Raw genomic sequence first — 18,125 nt, 5'->3', positions numbered from 1 at the left:
TTTGAGCCACAGTCTGTTTGATCGGACCCCACGGGCCAGCCTTTGGTCCCCACGTGCGTCAGTGAGCCTTGGCCGCCCATGACCCTGTGGCCGGTTCACCACTGTTCCTCCCTTGGAGCACTTTTGATAGATACTGACCGCTGCAGACCGGGAACACGTACCCCACAAGAGCTGCAGTTTTGGAGATGCTCTGACCCAGTCGTCTAGCCATCACAATTTGGCCCTTGTCAAACTCGCTCAAATCCTTACGACAATGATGAGACAACTATGAGATTAATTAATACAAGAATCTCTTTATTATTAAATAACAATAATAAACGCAAACTGATTACATGACCACATTACCTGTATACATACATGGTCACTTCCTTTAACTGTACCTGAGAATATTATAATCTAAGCAGTATATGGATTAATTATTTATAGTACAATAGTGTAGTGACATCTCAGTGGTAATGCTATTCAAATGGCATTTCATCTCTTATAATATTTTCATTTCACATCACACAAACCACACATTACAAAAATAATCAGACAACAGTTTAACATGACACATTTTCTTAATACACTGCAAAAAAAAAAAAAAATCCCAATTTTGTTCTTGTTTTACGTTAAAATAAAAAAATAAAAAAAAATCTACAAGACACATTTACAAGTAAACCTGTAAAACTTGTTTTCCTGAATTCTGTTTATTTTTTTAAAACTTTATTTTTTAAATTATTTGCTTATTTTACACTTAAACGTATGCTTCATGTTTCAAACAAGAAAGACATTTTGCCGATGTAAAGAAAATTACTATTTTAAAATAGATTTTTACCAAATATTTTTTTTTGCAGTGTAACTCTTTAAATAGTAAGGATATACATTCAACATCTAACCATTGCTGGAATGTCAGATATTTCATTTTATATTTAAATACAGAATTATTTGGAACATTGTGGCTGAACATCACCTGGGTTTATTACTGACCGTGTAACTGCACCTAATCTGACTCTGTCTGCCCATTGACTGAACTGTATGATAATGCGCTTTAACAAAAACAGGTACATTGAAATGTTTTGCCATCAAACACCCGATAAGAGATACTGTCTTTACATTTGTTTACATATTGGAATATACAGTATCTAAACCAATTAGTCCTGACAGGACATGTACATTTGTATATGCATATCCGTTACATTTGCCATTTCATTAAAAAAGAGCTTTTAATAAGTTCAGCTGCATCACATATACAGTACAGTGATAGAAACCAGGCTCTCTCTTTCATTTGACAGTGGGACATGCCATGAGGAAGACTAATATATATTGTCATAGTGCGTCAAATTACTTATAAAAAGTGGAAGAAAAATTAAAAGTTTATTTCTTTTTCATCAAGCCAATAACTCAGTTCCACTGAAAGTATTTAAAAACAAAGTAAATTGGATGGTCCAATTTTATATATATATATATATATATATATATATATATATATATATATATATATATAGAGAGAGAGAGAGAGAGAGAGAGAGAGAGAGAGAGAGAGAGATAGAGAGAGATACATTTTTACCCCTTAAGTTGGACGTTAACCTTTTTAGAATTCCTCAATCAATTAATTATAAACAACATAACAAGAAAAAATTATAAAGTTATTTTAAAAATGCCTTTTTTCCCATTCATATTTTTTCATACATTGTATAGGGTCGCTAACAACCCAAGGTGTGTAACAGTGTAAGTATATTTTTTTCTGCACAACAATAATTTAACCTTCGATGATTGAATATGTGAAATTCACCTTTATTCCACAAGGTGGTAATGTCTGAAACACGATGAAGTGACGTTTCACTCATAGTTACCGCAGGCAGAAAACAAAAGAATAGGAAGAATCATCAGCAAAGCTTGAAATGGCTCAGATTTACTGCAGAGCGAACACAATAAGTGTCACTGTCACTGATGCTGGATCTGGTGAAGAAGCTGTCAGCGATCAAAATATTGATTTTGAAGTTGTTGAAAATGATAGTTTTGAGAATATGCGTGAGATGGGGAATATGAAGCAGATGCTGAATGTACTGGGAAATGAGCTCTGACGAGGACAGTGATGATGGGATAAAACATCTGCTCAAACTGAACCCTTCCAAGGGTTTATTTTATTCTTCTGTAATTGTCACTCTATTATCAGGAGAATTTTATATTAGCATGGCAGGTAGAGATCCATCTGTGTTAGATAGAGATCCGGGTCACTAAAGACCCGTATACGTAATAATGATTGGTGAAAAATTCATGCATTTAAGGGTTAAAAACAAAATGAAAGGATAGACAATGTTGATTGCTTCCAAATAATCATTTTTTATTCTTGTGACACGGCCCACAGTAATCTAACTACTACTCTGAAGTGCACTACAATATACGCAGATATTATAAATAGATTAAAATAATGTCACCGAAGTCAAAAAACCTGGACAATATGTCCAAAACGTATAAAACAATTATAAAGTATTGAAGGTCACTTAAACACAGAAATGGCACTCTGAAAAAAACACAAGTGCGCAATCTGTATCTAGAGGAATATTTCGAAAATGAAACTAAGTAAATGATTTGTCTTTATGGAGATGTTTGATTAAATCTCAAACTAAAATGCTACAAATGTATAGTTCATGAACTAAATAACGTCTACTAAAACACTAACACAGAAGAAAATCTTCTTGTCAAAAGTGACCCAGGTAAAACAGTCTTGGCATGGCATTGTACACATTTACACTGACAGGGTTCTTCACATAGTCACACTCTATATTTCCAGTGGGAAATATAATATTTACCTTGAAGACACGCAAGTTCTTGCACTGGTATTTTGTGTTGACTACACTAGGGCAAAAATACAGCAGCACCTGGATGCAATTTAGGCCTTGCTACCATAAAAAAAACTTCATTAGCCTCGTTTGAAGTCTGTCACTGACATTCAGAAATTCACAAGTATTTGGAAAGACTCAACAAACTTTCTTATCTTTTAAGTTCAGTCTTTTTGATTCACTGAAACATTGATTTTTTTTTACTTGACAAGATGCATGTAATAGTTATAAATCTGAACATGGATCAGTTGAAACTGTCTTTTATATATAAACTGTGGAGTGTTTGATTCCGGTCTGTTTAAATCAAAAGAACGGGAGTAAAAATTCCCTGTTTAACACAGTAGTTTTCGTTTTTGTAATAACTTTGGCAAGCCATGAAGCTCAAGTCGCACCTCTGCATAAAATGCACAGTTTGACAGTTCAGGTCAGCTCTCAAGGCCTTTCCAAGCTGAGGTGCTCGTCTCCTCGTCTTTGATTTTATATGACAAAGGAGGACTTGTGGCGAAAATGTCCCTGAGGAAAAACAGTGATAGGAAAAACAGTGAGCAAACAAAGGATGTGTAGTTCGAATGTGGCACTACAGAAGCAAAACATAAATCCGGTTTATGGATTTATGTTTTTAACATAAATCCATATGTTAAATCCATATATTTTTTGCGGATATTATGTTCCGCAAAATTTTTATTTCCACTTAGAGATTATTTTGAGGATTGAATTAATACCACTTTGAGCTTTGCTAGCGTTAATAAAAACTAAATATCTGCAGTGAGAGAAACGCTGCAGTGTAATCTGAGAAGATAAACGCAAACAAATCTTGGATGATATTCCATCCATCCTTGTAAGAACACTGCAAAGTGTTGAAACATGGACTAATGCATGAAAATGATATCTGTGGTGCTTTATCATGTCACAAATCCACAAAGACTCACCTCATCTGGACTGGCGTAGTCCATCCTGTTGTCATGTTGGGGTACTTTGTAACTGTATGAAACAAAGCATTATAATTTTACCAAAAGTGTATGAAGTGCTAACCGATGCATGATCTTTCTAGTGCGCTTATGGTGATGCTGGTGCATTTATCGTGTGGTTATAGTACTCACTTGGACTCCCTGTGGTCCTTGCAGGAACAGTAGCCACTTTTCTGAATTTGACAGATCCCCAAAATGACAAATATAAACGCTACAACTCCACCTAACACCTTCAGGAATATTCCCACAATGTCCAGATCATCTAGAAAGAAAGATTATGTGCTTGAATAGCTCACCGAGTTCCACATTACTTGTGTGCTATATTCCATGTCTCCTGCTAATTAGTGAATTTTTTTTATGCTTTCATATTTTGAGTGTTTTTTGTAGCTTGATAGATGTAGTCACTATGAACTGTCAGCTGACTAAAGAGTTTTTGTGACTATTAAAAGCTCAATTTCAAAGTGCAACTACTGACCAGCATATTTAAAGGGCCACACTTACACACTTCCATTGGCTGTGCACTGCATTTTGACCATCCTGCCTCATTTCTGGCCTGGCAATGATATTCACCCGCATCCTCTTTCTTTACCGACCGGAATTTCTGTTGATCAAATGTGAGATAATTATGAAAAGCAGGATTAAATGTTAAAACGAGTAACATACAACGTAAATTAAAAAATAAATAAAGATTTTGCTGAATTGGCCACAAAAAAATCAACATGTTAATCTAAGTATTCATAAAAAAATATAAAAAAATTATTTATTCAATATTTATTCATTGCATTGTATTTTTATTATTTGATTTAAAGCTGAAGTTGTCAATTTTTTTCAGTGATAAATGACTTTCTCCTACCCCAGTTTGGTGCTTTAAATAAACTTAAAGTAAATGTAAGTCATTCACAGGCTGATTTTATTAAAAATTGTGTTGAAAACCCTATAACACTTGAGGTGTTCCAGGTCAAAAAGGACCGGCCTACATAAATACCTTATATATATCACTCGTTATGCTATATATTGGATTCAGTCTTTTTCTCAACTTGTTTTCTTCTAAAATAGTTTTGATTTTTAGTGGTTTTCTATTTCATTTTCGAACCGACTGATTTGAGCTCATGCTCCTCAGTTTTTGAGTGAAAAAAAGCTTTATTTGTGAATAATTTTAGCAATATTTAATAAAACATTAAAATAGACTTAGTGTGATCAACCGTGCACATTTTTGAATGTTTTAACCAGGACGTGTTTTGACACAGACTCACACTTGGGGTGTTCCCAGTCAAAAACCAGGACCCGCGGTTCGGCACGCATGTGATTTGTGAATTAACTGCTAAGTTTAACCATCATAGAGTGAAAGTTTGTCATTTGGACATGTTTTATCTTGCCAATTTACACATTCAAACGATTTTCGACATGGAAGAAAAGGTGAGAATCGGGACTTGCACGGCGCTATCCGTCGCACACACCGACACACACAGAATGAGAGAGAGAGAGGGAGGCATGTTTCAGGCAGTGTCTGAACATCTCTTGTGCGTATACTTGTGCTTAAATGGACACATACACACCAAATGAAGTCAAAATACCCATCTCGGCAAATATTCTCACTTCTGTCGGAACTACTATTGTCAAAGTTGATTGACTATTAGCATATAGTTTGGATTGCCGGTATGGTTCCGTTCTGGGCAAGAACTACCTGCGCATCCATGAAGCCTAGCATAGATAAGAGCAGCGAGAGCAGTGATAAACCCCTTTAGGGTAAACAGAACAGAACCAACATGATGTATTGCACATATCATTAATGTTCATATTAAATGTACAGAATAATTCAATAAATTTTAGTCTGATTCAAGGGTTTATAGCTCATTCGTTTACATTATATAAAGCCTTAAAGTGCCGCATAATTAAGGGCGTGGCCACTTTGAGTGACAGGTGGATAGCCATTTATCCGCTGTCTAAGCTCCGCCCACACCCCGCCTCTTTGCCCAAATTCTGTTATCCGGGAGTGACACGCGATGACGCGCTAGCAAGATGGCAACGGCTCGTCTCTTCTCGACGCTTCAGAACGGCTTATCGGAATCCTATGGGTGACGTCACGGACACTACGTCCATATTTTTTACAGTCTATGGGTGAAATACCGGTACGTTATATTCCTAAAGGCAGATGTGATCAGCTGACAGCCAGCAGATGCGAGTTTGACTAACGTGACCTGCCAGAACTGACGCTATACGCTTGGTTTATGTCATTAGTGAACAGTAAAGAGAGAAAATGTGCATCAGTTTATTCCATCTGTGCATTTGTGCATATTATTAGCAGTCTAATATAATAAAATAAAAAATAAAGCTTTAACAAAGATTAACCTATATTTATTTTTCACTGTGAACAAATAGTGTTATTTTACATTTAGACCTCACTATTAATTTCTGTTGACTTTTTAACTTTGTTATACAGTATTCATCTCTGCTTGTAATTTGTGTATTTGTTCTTTTTTTATCACTGAATGTTCACTTGTCTTAAATAATTTTTGGACTTTATTAATTAGGCTAGTATTTTGGTATCGAAAGTACTTGAAGTGCCCAACACAGCAACAATATCAAACAATAGCATGAGTTAAAATAGAAAGAAGAAGAGCTCCAGAAACAAGATTGATGTGAAATCAATCATTATTTTTGACATTGGTGGCACAGAGCGCATTCCAAGTTTTTGTTATGTTGATGTTTTTGCTAGCATGATAGCACAAAACACTTACCAGCGAACCTGTCTCAGTGTTCATGGTGTATGTAGAATTGTAGAACTTGCTGCTGGTTTTTGGGTCATCTGGCAGCTCCTCGTTGTTTTTAAACCACTGGTACTGTGACTGCGGAAAGCCTTCGTTCTCAATACAGCGCAGTTCAGGGCTTGAACCCACTGTAACTGCCTCTGGCACACTACACCTAGGCATCACCGGCTTCACTGCAACACATCCACAACAACACAGTTCAGTAATAAGAAAGCAAAGAGACAATGGCTAAAAGTCGTGATGAAACGGTAGCAGCAGCAGATCTTTTCTTCCGTATAGAGTGCTGCAGAAATGACATATTTTAAAACACAGAAACGAGTTAGCATTTTAGCACTAGTTCCATCGTCCCAAAGTCAGTAGTTTTTTTTTAATGGCTTTGAAATAAGATCTGTGGTTATATTTTCACATTTTATTCCATGACAAAAAAATAGTTCAGTAAAGTGATTTCTTTGAAGATAGGCCAAACGTCACAATAACAAACAGGAAAACAGGACTCATTGCATCTGCTTGTCAGGCAAATGGTTAAAGGCACGATATGTATGTTTTTTGGATTCAAATATCCAAAAAACAGCTCGATTTCCGTATTTTGTAGAATCCAAGGAAACACCAAAGATGCTTTAATATATTGTGTTTTATTAGACAGGTGAGCAACTGTTTGGAAACATTCATCAACAGAAAACTAATCATTGTTATACTTGTCAACACAGTTAGTCTTATTGTTTAAATCTGGTTTTCTTGATTTATCTCGAGTACAATGTTTTACCATGACTAATATCACTCTAGCTCACTGCAGTGTGAACAAGCGTCTCGTAGTAGCCGCTGAGGGAACGCTCAGAGTAGCATTATAACAAAACTCAACACACTCAGATGTATGTAATACGATAAAACAACGCTGTGTTACCTCACATACACATGAGCAGAAGAAGTGGAAGTGCTCGTCTGTGGCATAATAAAAGCTCCGCTGCTCTCGAGCCGTGTGTCGCTCGTCTCTCATTATCAATCGCTCCAGCCGCCTCGTTCCGCTCTAACAGCTTTCAGCCCCACCCTGCTTCACACTACAGTACCGCTAATAAATCTTTAATACATTTGCTCATTTATGAATATGATTTCTGCCTGACTCTCGTCGGATTCTTTTCCACCGGCTGTAGAGGTGAAGACAACAACTCCCATGATTCCGCAAAATCAAGCCGTCATCAAGCTACGCCTTTGTTTTGAATAAGCGACCTCTAGGGACATAAATTACATATTGTGCCTTTAAACCTAATGCTGCATGTCACTGAATTCACTTTCGCTTTATGTTCCAAACAGTAAGATTTTTTAAAGACATTTTTGTGAATAAAGAAGAATCATTTTGATTAGCTCAACGGATTCATCCTGCCGCCACTGAAACCTCATTGTCCGGACAGTCCAAACATTGTTCTCATGGGGCACTTCCATGCAACATCGCTTAGAATATATCCATGGATTAAAACTCGAAGAATGTTAAACCTGAGAGACACTATTCCAACAGTACCTCTTACAGCGAGACTGATTAGTATTTCATCAAAGGGCTTCTGGTCGTCGATGGCCGCCACCTCACAGCGATAATGTGCTGTATCAGATCTGCTGGTGTTCAGGATCAGAAGGTTTGCAGGCTCTCTCAGCAAAGCCCTGTGCTCCAAGTCACCTGAGAACATAAAGCAGCTTAGTTCAGTTTAAGCTCACTGTACGGTTAAATACTGTCAACAACTAAATGTTATTATTTTCTGAGAGAAGGAATATGTTACCTGAAATTTTATTTTGGAAATACACATAGCTGGGTACACCGTTTTTTATTTTCTTCCATTCAATTCTGGGATTGTTTGTAGAAATGGACTCTATCAAGCAGGTCAATTCAATTGCTTTAACGAAACAAGATATGATCAATTCATGCACACATTAATGATGTAATTAATTAAATGCATCATATGAGACTTACACTCAAATTCATTTGCCCACACAGATTTTTCAGTTGTTCGCAGTATTACAGCAAAAGCTGTACTGTAACCTGCAACAGAACACAGAAGGTCTGTCATAAACTGTCAAAAAATAAGACATTATATTTTGTATAAATATAAATAAAGCCTTTTTTATTGTTTAAATTTTACATTTAAAAAAAATATTTTTTATTTTACATTGTGGCATTATCATGATCATTCTTCTCCTTCAATGCAGGAAAATTATAGGCATATCTTATTTAAATTGTCACAATCACAAATTTCAAATTGAACTTTAAGTGCAGAGTATGTTGATTAATTAACTCTTTCTCTGCCATTGACAAGTTTTTATGGCTTTCTGTGTTTTCACTGTTATACACTGGGGGGCTATTACGAATCCCCTGAATGAGTACAGTATCTCCAAATCAAAACACAGGAAAGAAGAAGCAGAAACCAGCGATCACATATGTAAGAGGATGAGTATGAAATATAATGCGATCATTAACAATAAACAGCATATAAATCAAAACAGTTTAATGTTACAGAGTGAAATGTTGACACAGGAAGTGGTTAGGACTGTGCAAGCTTTAGGGGTCTTAATGGACTCGATTTACTTCATCTTTGTTTTGCTCACCGTCGCCGTACTGAATATGTTCAGGCAGTCTTTTGACAAAAATACTATTTTCTCAAAATGTTGCTTTTTTAATGAAACTTACCCACATTCAGGTGTTGATATAAAAACAATGCATGGAACTAGAATAAAACTGATTTGTTTTGTTTAAAAGCAGAGGGTCTGTTCTTTCTTGTGATTTATTGCATGTTAAGATATTCATACAGCAAAATATTATGTTAAAAAATAATTTAAATATTTAGTGTGAAAATTATCAAAATTGCTGGTATCTTTTTTTCTTAAAGCTACACTGTGTGATATTTCCCCCCATCTAGCGGTGTAAAGGTATATGTAGGGTTGGGCATTGTTTTGATTTGAACGATTCTGATTCCGATTCCGATTCTTACTTTCGATTCCGGTTCTTTTCGATTCTTGATTCCGATTCTTTAAGGGGTGGAGTCAAAACATGTCACATCGATATTCAATGCTATTTTCAATACCACGGGGGGGAAAACGCTGCATACACTGTCAATTAGATATTTTTTATATAATTATTATTTTTTTGTCTGTCTTTTGAAAGTCTAGGCAATCAAAAATTTCTTCTGAAGAGATCACTTTATATGATAAAGTTTTTAAGCTTTTTCTCCTATATAAACATTGATCAATTACTATTAAAATTCTCTCACAAATATTTGCTAACTCAATGTATTTTTTACAACGGGGTAATTGTGTTGCAATAGCTTACACACAGCACAAGTAAGCTTGATTTCGAATGGTAAATTGAATTTAAAAAGACGACTAAACAGTAATTAAATAAGAACAAATAAATATATTACAAAAAATAGCACAAATAAATAAAATAGAATAAAATATATAAATGAAATAGACTGCTTTATTTTTTCAGGTAGGTCTAACATTCAGGTAAGAAACTGAATTAAAAAACACAAAGTGGCTAAATAAATTTAAAATAACATTGGATAATGTTTTTTGCAAAAAATTAAATAGTTTCATATAAAACCATTAAAGTTACACACGTTGATGAGTCAAGAGCAGTGTGATCGTTTGTCTTTTTGTAGTTTGACTTTGAATAACAAATGACTGCTGTCCCTTTAAGAACTGCTGCACTCTTGGATCCTGAACACTGTTCCTGTTACTCATTCTTCATTTCTTCCTGAATTGTTTACGACTGTGTTTTTAATACTCTTCAAAATGTGCGATGAGAATTCGGTTGATTGTATTTGACCAATAATAAGCTGTAAAAAGAAGCAAATATTTGCACTTGTATGTCAGAGGGGGCTTTATTACGGTATGTGTGTGTGTGCGCTTCAGATGTGATCTTGAAATCTGAGGGATTCGTAGAATTATGTGCAATCCCGCGCAAAATTCAGACCGATCACACACACTAACACGCTGTCGTAAGGAAAAGTCCAGCAGAACGCGTGTTCGCCGTGTTCAGAGGGTTAATCGGACTGAGTGAGAATATGCGGCTGCGAGTCAACTCGCTGTCGGTCAGAGAAGGAGAGGAGAGGAGAGCAGCTGGGATCGATACAGTAGAAACTGAGCAGGCTATCGTATTTTCAGATATTTCAGTATCGATATTTTTGACAACACTAGTTGCACTGTGCCGACCCAGGCTTTTTAAAAGTGAAATAAATCCACACTTCAGAGCGCCGTTTACCGGGCTTCCATGGCTAAAAGAACAAGCGGGCGCGCAAGCACCGGAAATCAGGTGGCCATGATTCAAACTTGCGCGTTTGGAACCGATGATCGGAACCGAAAACAAATTTTCTGGAATCGTTATTTTTTAAACGGTTCCAAGTTGGAACCGGTTCTCGATGCCCAACCCTAGGTATATTACCATCCTGTGAATAATAGTTTCTGTTCCTCTCAATTCTGATTTCGTTTTAACTCCTACGGTGGCCGATTTAGTCCAAGATTAACATGCAATCTCCCTCTTCACATTCGACACGGTGCCATCGAGTGTTAAAATGCGAAAGGCGAAGCTTGAATTTATGGGCATGTCCCTCTTTGGCTAATGTACTTTCAAGATGGAGAGGCAACATGGCGGCCAGCATTCGAACCCCTCACCCGTATGTATTTTCAATGGCATATTACAAACTTACCAGAATACTTTATTACTTGAAAGAAATAAATATACATTAATGAGCACATATCATTTTGAAAAAACTACGTGTTTTTAGCTAAGAATAAACTAAAAAAGTTACACAGTGTAGCTTTAAAAACACTGGCGGGGAAAGAGTTAATCAAAGTAGTCTGCATTGTGTTACGTGTATGTTCTGTTTAGGTTTAGTTCTAGTTCCTGAACCTGTTTCCTTTCTTTCATTTTTCCGCCACTAGTTAGTTTCCTTGGTTTTTCCTGATTAGGTTGCGCACCTGTTTCAGTTTCTGTTGAATAGCCCCCCTTGTGTGTTTAAGCCTTCAGTCCTCACAGTTATTTGTTCTGTGTTGATTGTCGTATTACGTGTTTTTATGGTTATGTACGACTTTCTCTGCATACAGACGATAACATTATCAAAAAGATCCCCATTCACACGGATTCAGGAAAACAACTAAAAATGCTCTATTATTCATGCTAGGCCAGTAGTTCATGATATCCATTTGTAAAGAAAAACTAGGCCATAGACTGAACACGTAATATGCATAAGCAAAAAGGCACTGTTTTCACAAATTCACTTTTTAGTAGTCTACACTGTCGTTTTCAAAACTTTGAATCCGTTGATCAAAGGTTTGTGATTTCAGGCTCCCAAAACGTGTTGTTGTATAAATGAATGGCGAAACGCATAATCATTTTAGTTGAAAATGGTGTTGTGTAAAACATACCCTAATGATCTTTATTAAAGTCTGTTTATTTTGCTACTCTCTATCACCCTGTGCTTTAATACTGCCACCTACTGTTACACAGTAACATCACATATATTAATATTTCAACACAATCTCATGGTAATGCATATCAATAGTACGAGTGTGAAATCTCGTAGAATGGATACGCCAAAATGAGCAAATGCTAAATAGCAAGTAAAAAAATTGACATTGCACTGTGAATGGCTCTTTAACTCATTTATTATTATTAATTGTCCTAAATTAGCATGTTAAATTAATATTAAACTGTTTCCATTGCAATATTTATTGCACTGGCTTTAATTTATGCTGATTTTAATAATAAAAATAGTGTGTGGCAGGATAATTTGTTTCATTAGTATGCTAAAAGTAATGAGAATATAATCACAAACATTATTGAGAATTAATACCAGATACGACCCAGTCCCAGACATGTTTTTTATGAGATTTATTTATACTTCCATTATTTAAACAGAGCTGCTAAAAATGTATAAAAAATCTTATATTTCAAAGATGGCTGATGGCATTGAAGAAAAAACCTAAAGGGTGATTAACTTTCTGTGAATCATCTTTTCCCATTTTTGTAATGTATATGGAAAGCATAATGAAATAATAAACAGTGTAAGTATCTTGGGGAAAATGTACCTATATAGAGCTAAACAAATTTCTATTAAAAATTCATGGACAGATTTAGAAGGGCCTGTGTGTTTTTCAGTATCAGTCTGTCTGCACCAATTTTTAAAAAAAGCCAGACAATGTGACATAATGAAAAGGGAAATATGAAACAAACTATTTGGCAAAGCCTGACAGTCCCGATAGACTACGCTCATGAGAAAACAATTTGGGGTTTAGGGCATTCGCTATTTCTAGATGCATTTTCCACTTTCACATAATCTCATGAAATCCACAGAGTGTATTTACAATGATCCATATGTGATAATCTGTGGCTTTAGCATCAGATTAAAATCTTGCCATATGGACTTCTACAAAGCATGAAACAGTTACCAAAGCCAAACATCTGTGTCGTTTTATCATCACCTGGACTGTCAGCTCGAGGAATAGCTACGCATGAGACAGTTCCGAATCCCGCCGGATGTAAAGAGGCACTTTATGGGAGACAAACGCTAAAGAGTCATATTGCCACAGCTGGAGGACTTCAAGGTTTCCGATGACGTTTCCAAGTCTTGACTTTCCCATCGCATGCATCATGGTCTATTTTTACATCTGCTGTTGACATTTCCCGATCAGACAAGCTACATTATCCACCCCTGAGAAGCATGCGGTCACTGTATGGAAGCGACATATTAGCAAGGTCCCTATTTACATCAAACAAATGAATGTTTAAGCATAAATATAGGAGACACTTTTAAGACTCATGTCATGCTGAAAAAGCAAATCTACACATTTGAATATTCATTTAGTTTTGTTTCATTTAATATAACTGCATGTGTCGTGTTGTTGATGTTAGTTTTGTTATCATAACGGGTTAACAAAATATAAATCTATGCAAAATCATCATAACACATTTTCAACATAACAAAAGCCCCCTTTTAATATTTGTGTTAATTATAACAGTTGGCATATTTTGTGGTTAATTACTCCAACAACACAATAGCTGATTGTTGTAGCATTTCAAATGACACAACAATATAGGCTAACGAACTCACAAAGAAACGGCCTAAAAAGAGACGGGGAAATATGTGCGAGAAAAGGGGGCGGTGGTGTGATCTTTGACTTGAGACATTCTTTATCACATGACTGTTTACAAAAACTCTTCTCCACAGTTCTGACAGCACTTACTGATTTACAAAGACCCCGTCACTGGACAAAGTGAAATTAGGCTGAAGTTGAGCCCTTTTTAAAGTAGTTTGGTATTCAGGGCACTTTGGCCAACAGTTGCAGCTTTGAGAATTCAAAGAAGAGACCTCGCTACACCTCTTCACACATCACACATCTTGCTCAAAGGCACATTGTGCTGAGATGAAAATGAAAAGATCTGGTTGAGTTCAATCCAAAATCTGACCTGCAATACCTCAACATGCCAACTACAGCAAAGTAATTCAACAACACATAAATGCTACCCTTGTGAAAAAGAAGTGTACTTAATTGTACTGACAATTGGAGTGTACTTCAAATCTTAACAACACTTTATTTTACAGTGTCCTTGATAGACATGCTACATGTAGTTTCTATAGCAATTAATATACATTATGGTTTACAGTAAGGTTCATTAGTTAACATTAGCATGAACTAATAATTAACTGCACTTATTTTTTCTTTGTTAATGGTAATTTCAACATTTCTTAATACATTTTAAATCTTGTTAGCATTAATTAATGCACTGGGAACTAACATGAACAAACCATAAACAGCTGTATTTTTAAAATACAAAGATTAACAAATACAGTAACAAATGTATTGCTCACGGTTAGTTCATGTTAAACTAATGATACCTTATTGTAAAGTGTGCAGCTAACAACTAACCCAATGCAACTAACCCTAAACCAAACCTAATCTTAACCTAACCCTAAAGTTAGTACATGTTGTTAATTAATATTACTCAGTGCTTGATTTAAAATTACACTGTAACAATGAAATTGTAAAATAAAGGGTAACACTTTATTTTAAGGTGTCTTTGTTACAGTGTTATACATTTAACTATTGAATATTGTTAAGTAACTACACTATAGGCTACTTAATATAGAAGTAGCCTATATAGGGTTAGGATTAGAGTTTGGTTAAAGGTTAGCTGCATGTAATTATGCATAATTTATAGTTACAGTAGGCCTAACTACATATGTAACACTGCAAAATAAAGTGTTGCCAAATAAAATGTAAACGAGCATGCTATTAAGTATCTAAAAACATTACATTCAGTTAATTCTTTTAAAGTAAGTCATTTCCATAATAAGTAGTACTCTTTATAAACGTATGCTGAAGTGTAGGGTTAATTCAACTTGATTGTGACACTTTTTGCCATTAAGATGGCTTAAAAAAGTGTTCATATCACCCTGAATTCACCCTGCTTCTTTTTCACAAGGATTAAAACAACTCTAAATCAGGCTATAAATACACTGACACCACACAAACACGAGAAGCATGCTGAGGAATACAAACTAGAGCTGTCTCAACACCTAGTGCGCTGCTTAGTGCCTTTTAAACGGCATTCTCGAACATACATGATGTTCATATATCAGAACGCGCCCACAACGCTGTGCTCATTGTGTTTTGAGACACAGCCGCTGTGTGTATCCACTGCTGGGCGATAGAAAACCAATTACTCAAATTGCGAATAAAATAGCCCCCTGACTAGAAGCCGCGAACTGTGTTTACACTATACCTGAGCGTGGCGTTAAATGGCTAACGGTAGTAAAGCAGCAGCGGCGAGAAGGGTCCGCGCGAGAATGCCATCACACGGATTCACGACCGCCTATTCAACAAGAACTAACGTTACTCACTCATTCACAGCAACCGAGGAAACATTACTCACACAGCCAGGAGAACAGCACCAAGAAAAGCGTTTGACGCCAGATCGCCATTTCTGCAGTCGATTATTTTACGTGCAAATTTAGCTTAGCTGTCCAGTCGAAGGGGTGGACAATCTGGAGGATGCTGCCGCTGAAGAGTTTCCATAGCTACAAGGACATCTGAGCGGAAGAGAGAGGAGGGGCTGAGGCAGCGCTCGTGGACTTCCGGTTGATGATGAACATTAATTATGAAAACACATGGATTGAATGAATATATGAGAGAGAGAGAGAGAGAGAGAGAGAGAGAGAGAGAGAGAGAGAGAGAGAGAGAGAGAGAGAGAGAGAGAGAGAGAGAGAGAGAGAGAGAGAGAGAGAGAGCTGTAACGAAGCGTGTTTGCGTTCTACATCGAGTAATAACCCCCTCTTTTTTTCTTCCTTCCTTTCTTTTTTCTTTTTCTTTTAATAATTAGCATTAGGTGCGTTTTCTGGATAAGAGCTATACGTCAATTCGGGCTTATGAATTTTTTAATAGTTTAAATGAGGATTCAGTAGCCAGAGTGAACGCGTGATAAATGTATTTAGAATTAAAATTTTGAGAGTTAATGAGTCTGTAATAAGTTTCACAGTTTTTCACATTTCAACACCAGATGGCAGTGTTAGAAAGGGAAAAGATAATATTAGAGCCAGTAGTACGTTCTTCCTTGAGAGGTAGCCTATAATATTTACAATATTTATTATAATAAATATAAATATCAATTTATTTTTATTTATTTAAGAAAGACGTAGGCTACATTGTTTCTTCAATTTATTTATTGGTAATAACATTTATAATTTATCGTTCTTTTTTATGCCACACAGACAGTATAACTTAACATTGTTTGTTCAGAATATTTATTTATTTATTACATAAAATAAATGTATATATTTTGTCATATTTGTCTCATATGGTATGGTGTATTTGAATTTGTCTTTTTTTACTAAAGTAAGAGGAGTAACTTCTCATCCATTGTTAAATCAATTGTTTTAAATAAACACTCTCTCAAATGAAATTGCCTAAAGGTTCATAGACTATATTGTTGTAACGATTACTGTAGTAAGAATGTATGAGACGTGCGATATTTTAAGCAGCTTCTGGATAAAAATAAAAACATAAAAGCTTTTGCCTGAGCAACTTCACACATTGCACCTGGTTGAGACTTGAGACTCTATTTTTGACACATTTAATCACAAGGAAACATTATGTTTATTTTTTTAATTATTTGTTTTATACTTCAAATCAATAATATTACCTTTACCAATCATTTTATGGAACAAAATGATAAGAAATATAATATGCACGTGCACGATATAAGTTAATTTCAAAATATTATTTTACAAAAAATATCACCACTTTCATCAGCCTCTTTTACTTTATGTTATGTCATTTGTGTTATATTATTATTATTATGTTTTAATCCTTGTGAAAAAGAAGCAGGGTGTATTCAGGGTGATTGGAACACTTTTTTAAGAGATGGTATCGGATCTGCAATTCCTGCCTGAAGATGAGGGCAGAGCAGGGCCATCCCCCGGGAGAACAGGGCCTTCCTGGTGTGGGGAGGATGGGAGTAATCATCGCTTCAGTATCTGCGAACTCAAACATGTGTAAGTACAGAGCTTTTATACAGTGAGCATGAGAATATCATTAGATTAGAGTGATGGCAATAAGTGACGTAGTAATTGAGTCTTCCCAGCAGAACTTGGTAACATTTACATCTTTTTTGATTGTATAAATGAATGCATGCATTATATACATACTGTGCATGTATGTGTCTATATAAATGTACACACACACACACACACACACACACACACACACACACACACACACACACACACACACACACACACACACACAACATGTATATTGACACTGCACTAACTCTAACTAAACCTATTACACAAAATGTTCTTCATTTTTACACTAAAAAACCCCACAATATATGAGGACCACAAATATCCCCATAAGGACAAGGATTTCGGATATTGGCATCTTTGTGGGGACATTTTGTCCCCATAATGTATATTTTACCAGGCCGCCACACACACACACACGCACGATTTCCCTGGTCACTGTATCATTTTCACCCCCATACACACACACATTTACATCATTATAATTTGAATGCATTATTACTTTAGGCTGGGATCATACTGTGTGCAGCAAGAGACTTGCTGTTTATGTTGTACAATAGAAGCAAACTAAGACAATCAATTATTTAATGGCTCTTTAATAGGACAATGGATCTTATTAGTCTTTATTAAAGGAAAACATAGGATGTCTATTCCTTCATGCCTAATTGCAGGCTTTATTTCATCAGCTACAGTAAGGATTTTATTCTTAAATGAACCCTTTTTCATTTAGCAGCATGTTGGTGCCACTGGAGCACAGCCGAAGAGACAGCCTGCAATCACACCCCCTCTCGCCACTGTTACACTGTGTTTGCACACACTGCGACCAAACTGTCCAGCTCTATCAGTGCCTGCTGCTTTTGAAAACTAACGCTTTAGTCCTCTAGAGAACAACGGCACCTTAGAGCTTCGTTCATTCTTGGCTTGGTACAGCATATATTTATTTATACATGATGTGCTATGACTTGAACACATCCACATGCATGCTTGTGTGCGCAATGAAAT

The 18,125-nt window shown here is 35.9% G+C and overlaps 1 protein-coding gene across 1 annotated transcript; it reads right to left on the bottom strand.

Annotated features, from left to right (window-relative positions):
* Positions 1-277: 277 nt before the first annotated feature.
* On the bottom strand, positions 278-15,700 carry jam3a (junctional adhesion molecule 3a). The gene is made up of 9 exons (XM_067451171.1): positions 15,476-15,700; positions 8,519-8,587; positions 8,328-8,441; positions 8,075-8,227; positions 6,532-6,734; positions 4,295-4,394; positions 3,926-4,055; positions 3,755-3,806; positions 278-3,338 (listed from the first exon to the last, which is right to left on the bottom strand). Exons 1-9 carry the CDS (start codon positions 15,522-15,524, stop codon positions 3,303-3,305), a joined length of 906 nt encoding a protein of 301 aa, XP_067307272.1. The 5' UTR covers positions 15,525-15,700; the 3' UTR covers positions 278-3,302.
* Positions 15,701-18,125: the final 2,425 nt, after the last annotated feature.

This window comes from Pseudorasbora parva, chromosome 8, assembly GCF_024679245.1.
Source record: "Pseudorasbora parva isolate DD20220531a chromosome 8, ASM2467924v1, whole genome shotgun sequence".
Classification (NCBI taxonomy): Eukaryota; Metazoa; Chordata; class Actinopteri; order Cypriniformes; family Gobionidae; genus Pseudorasbora; species Pseudorasbora parva.
Note: the sequence above shows the minus strand (reverse complement) of the source record. Positions and strands in the feature narration are given on the sequence as shown.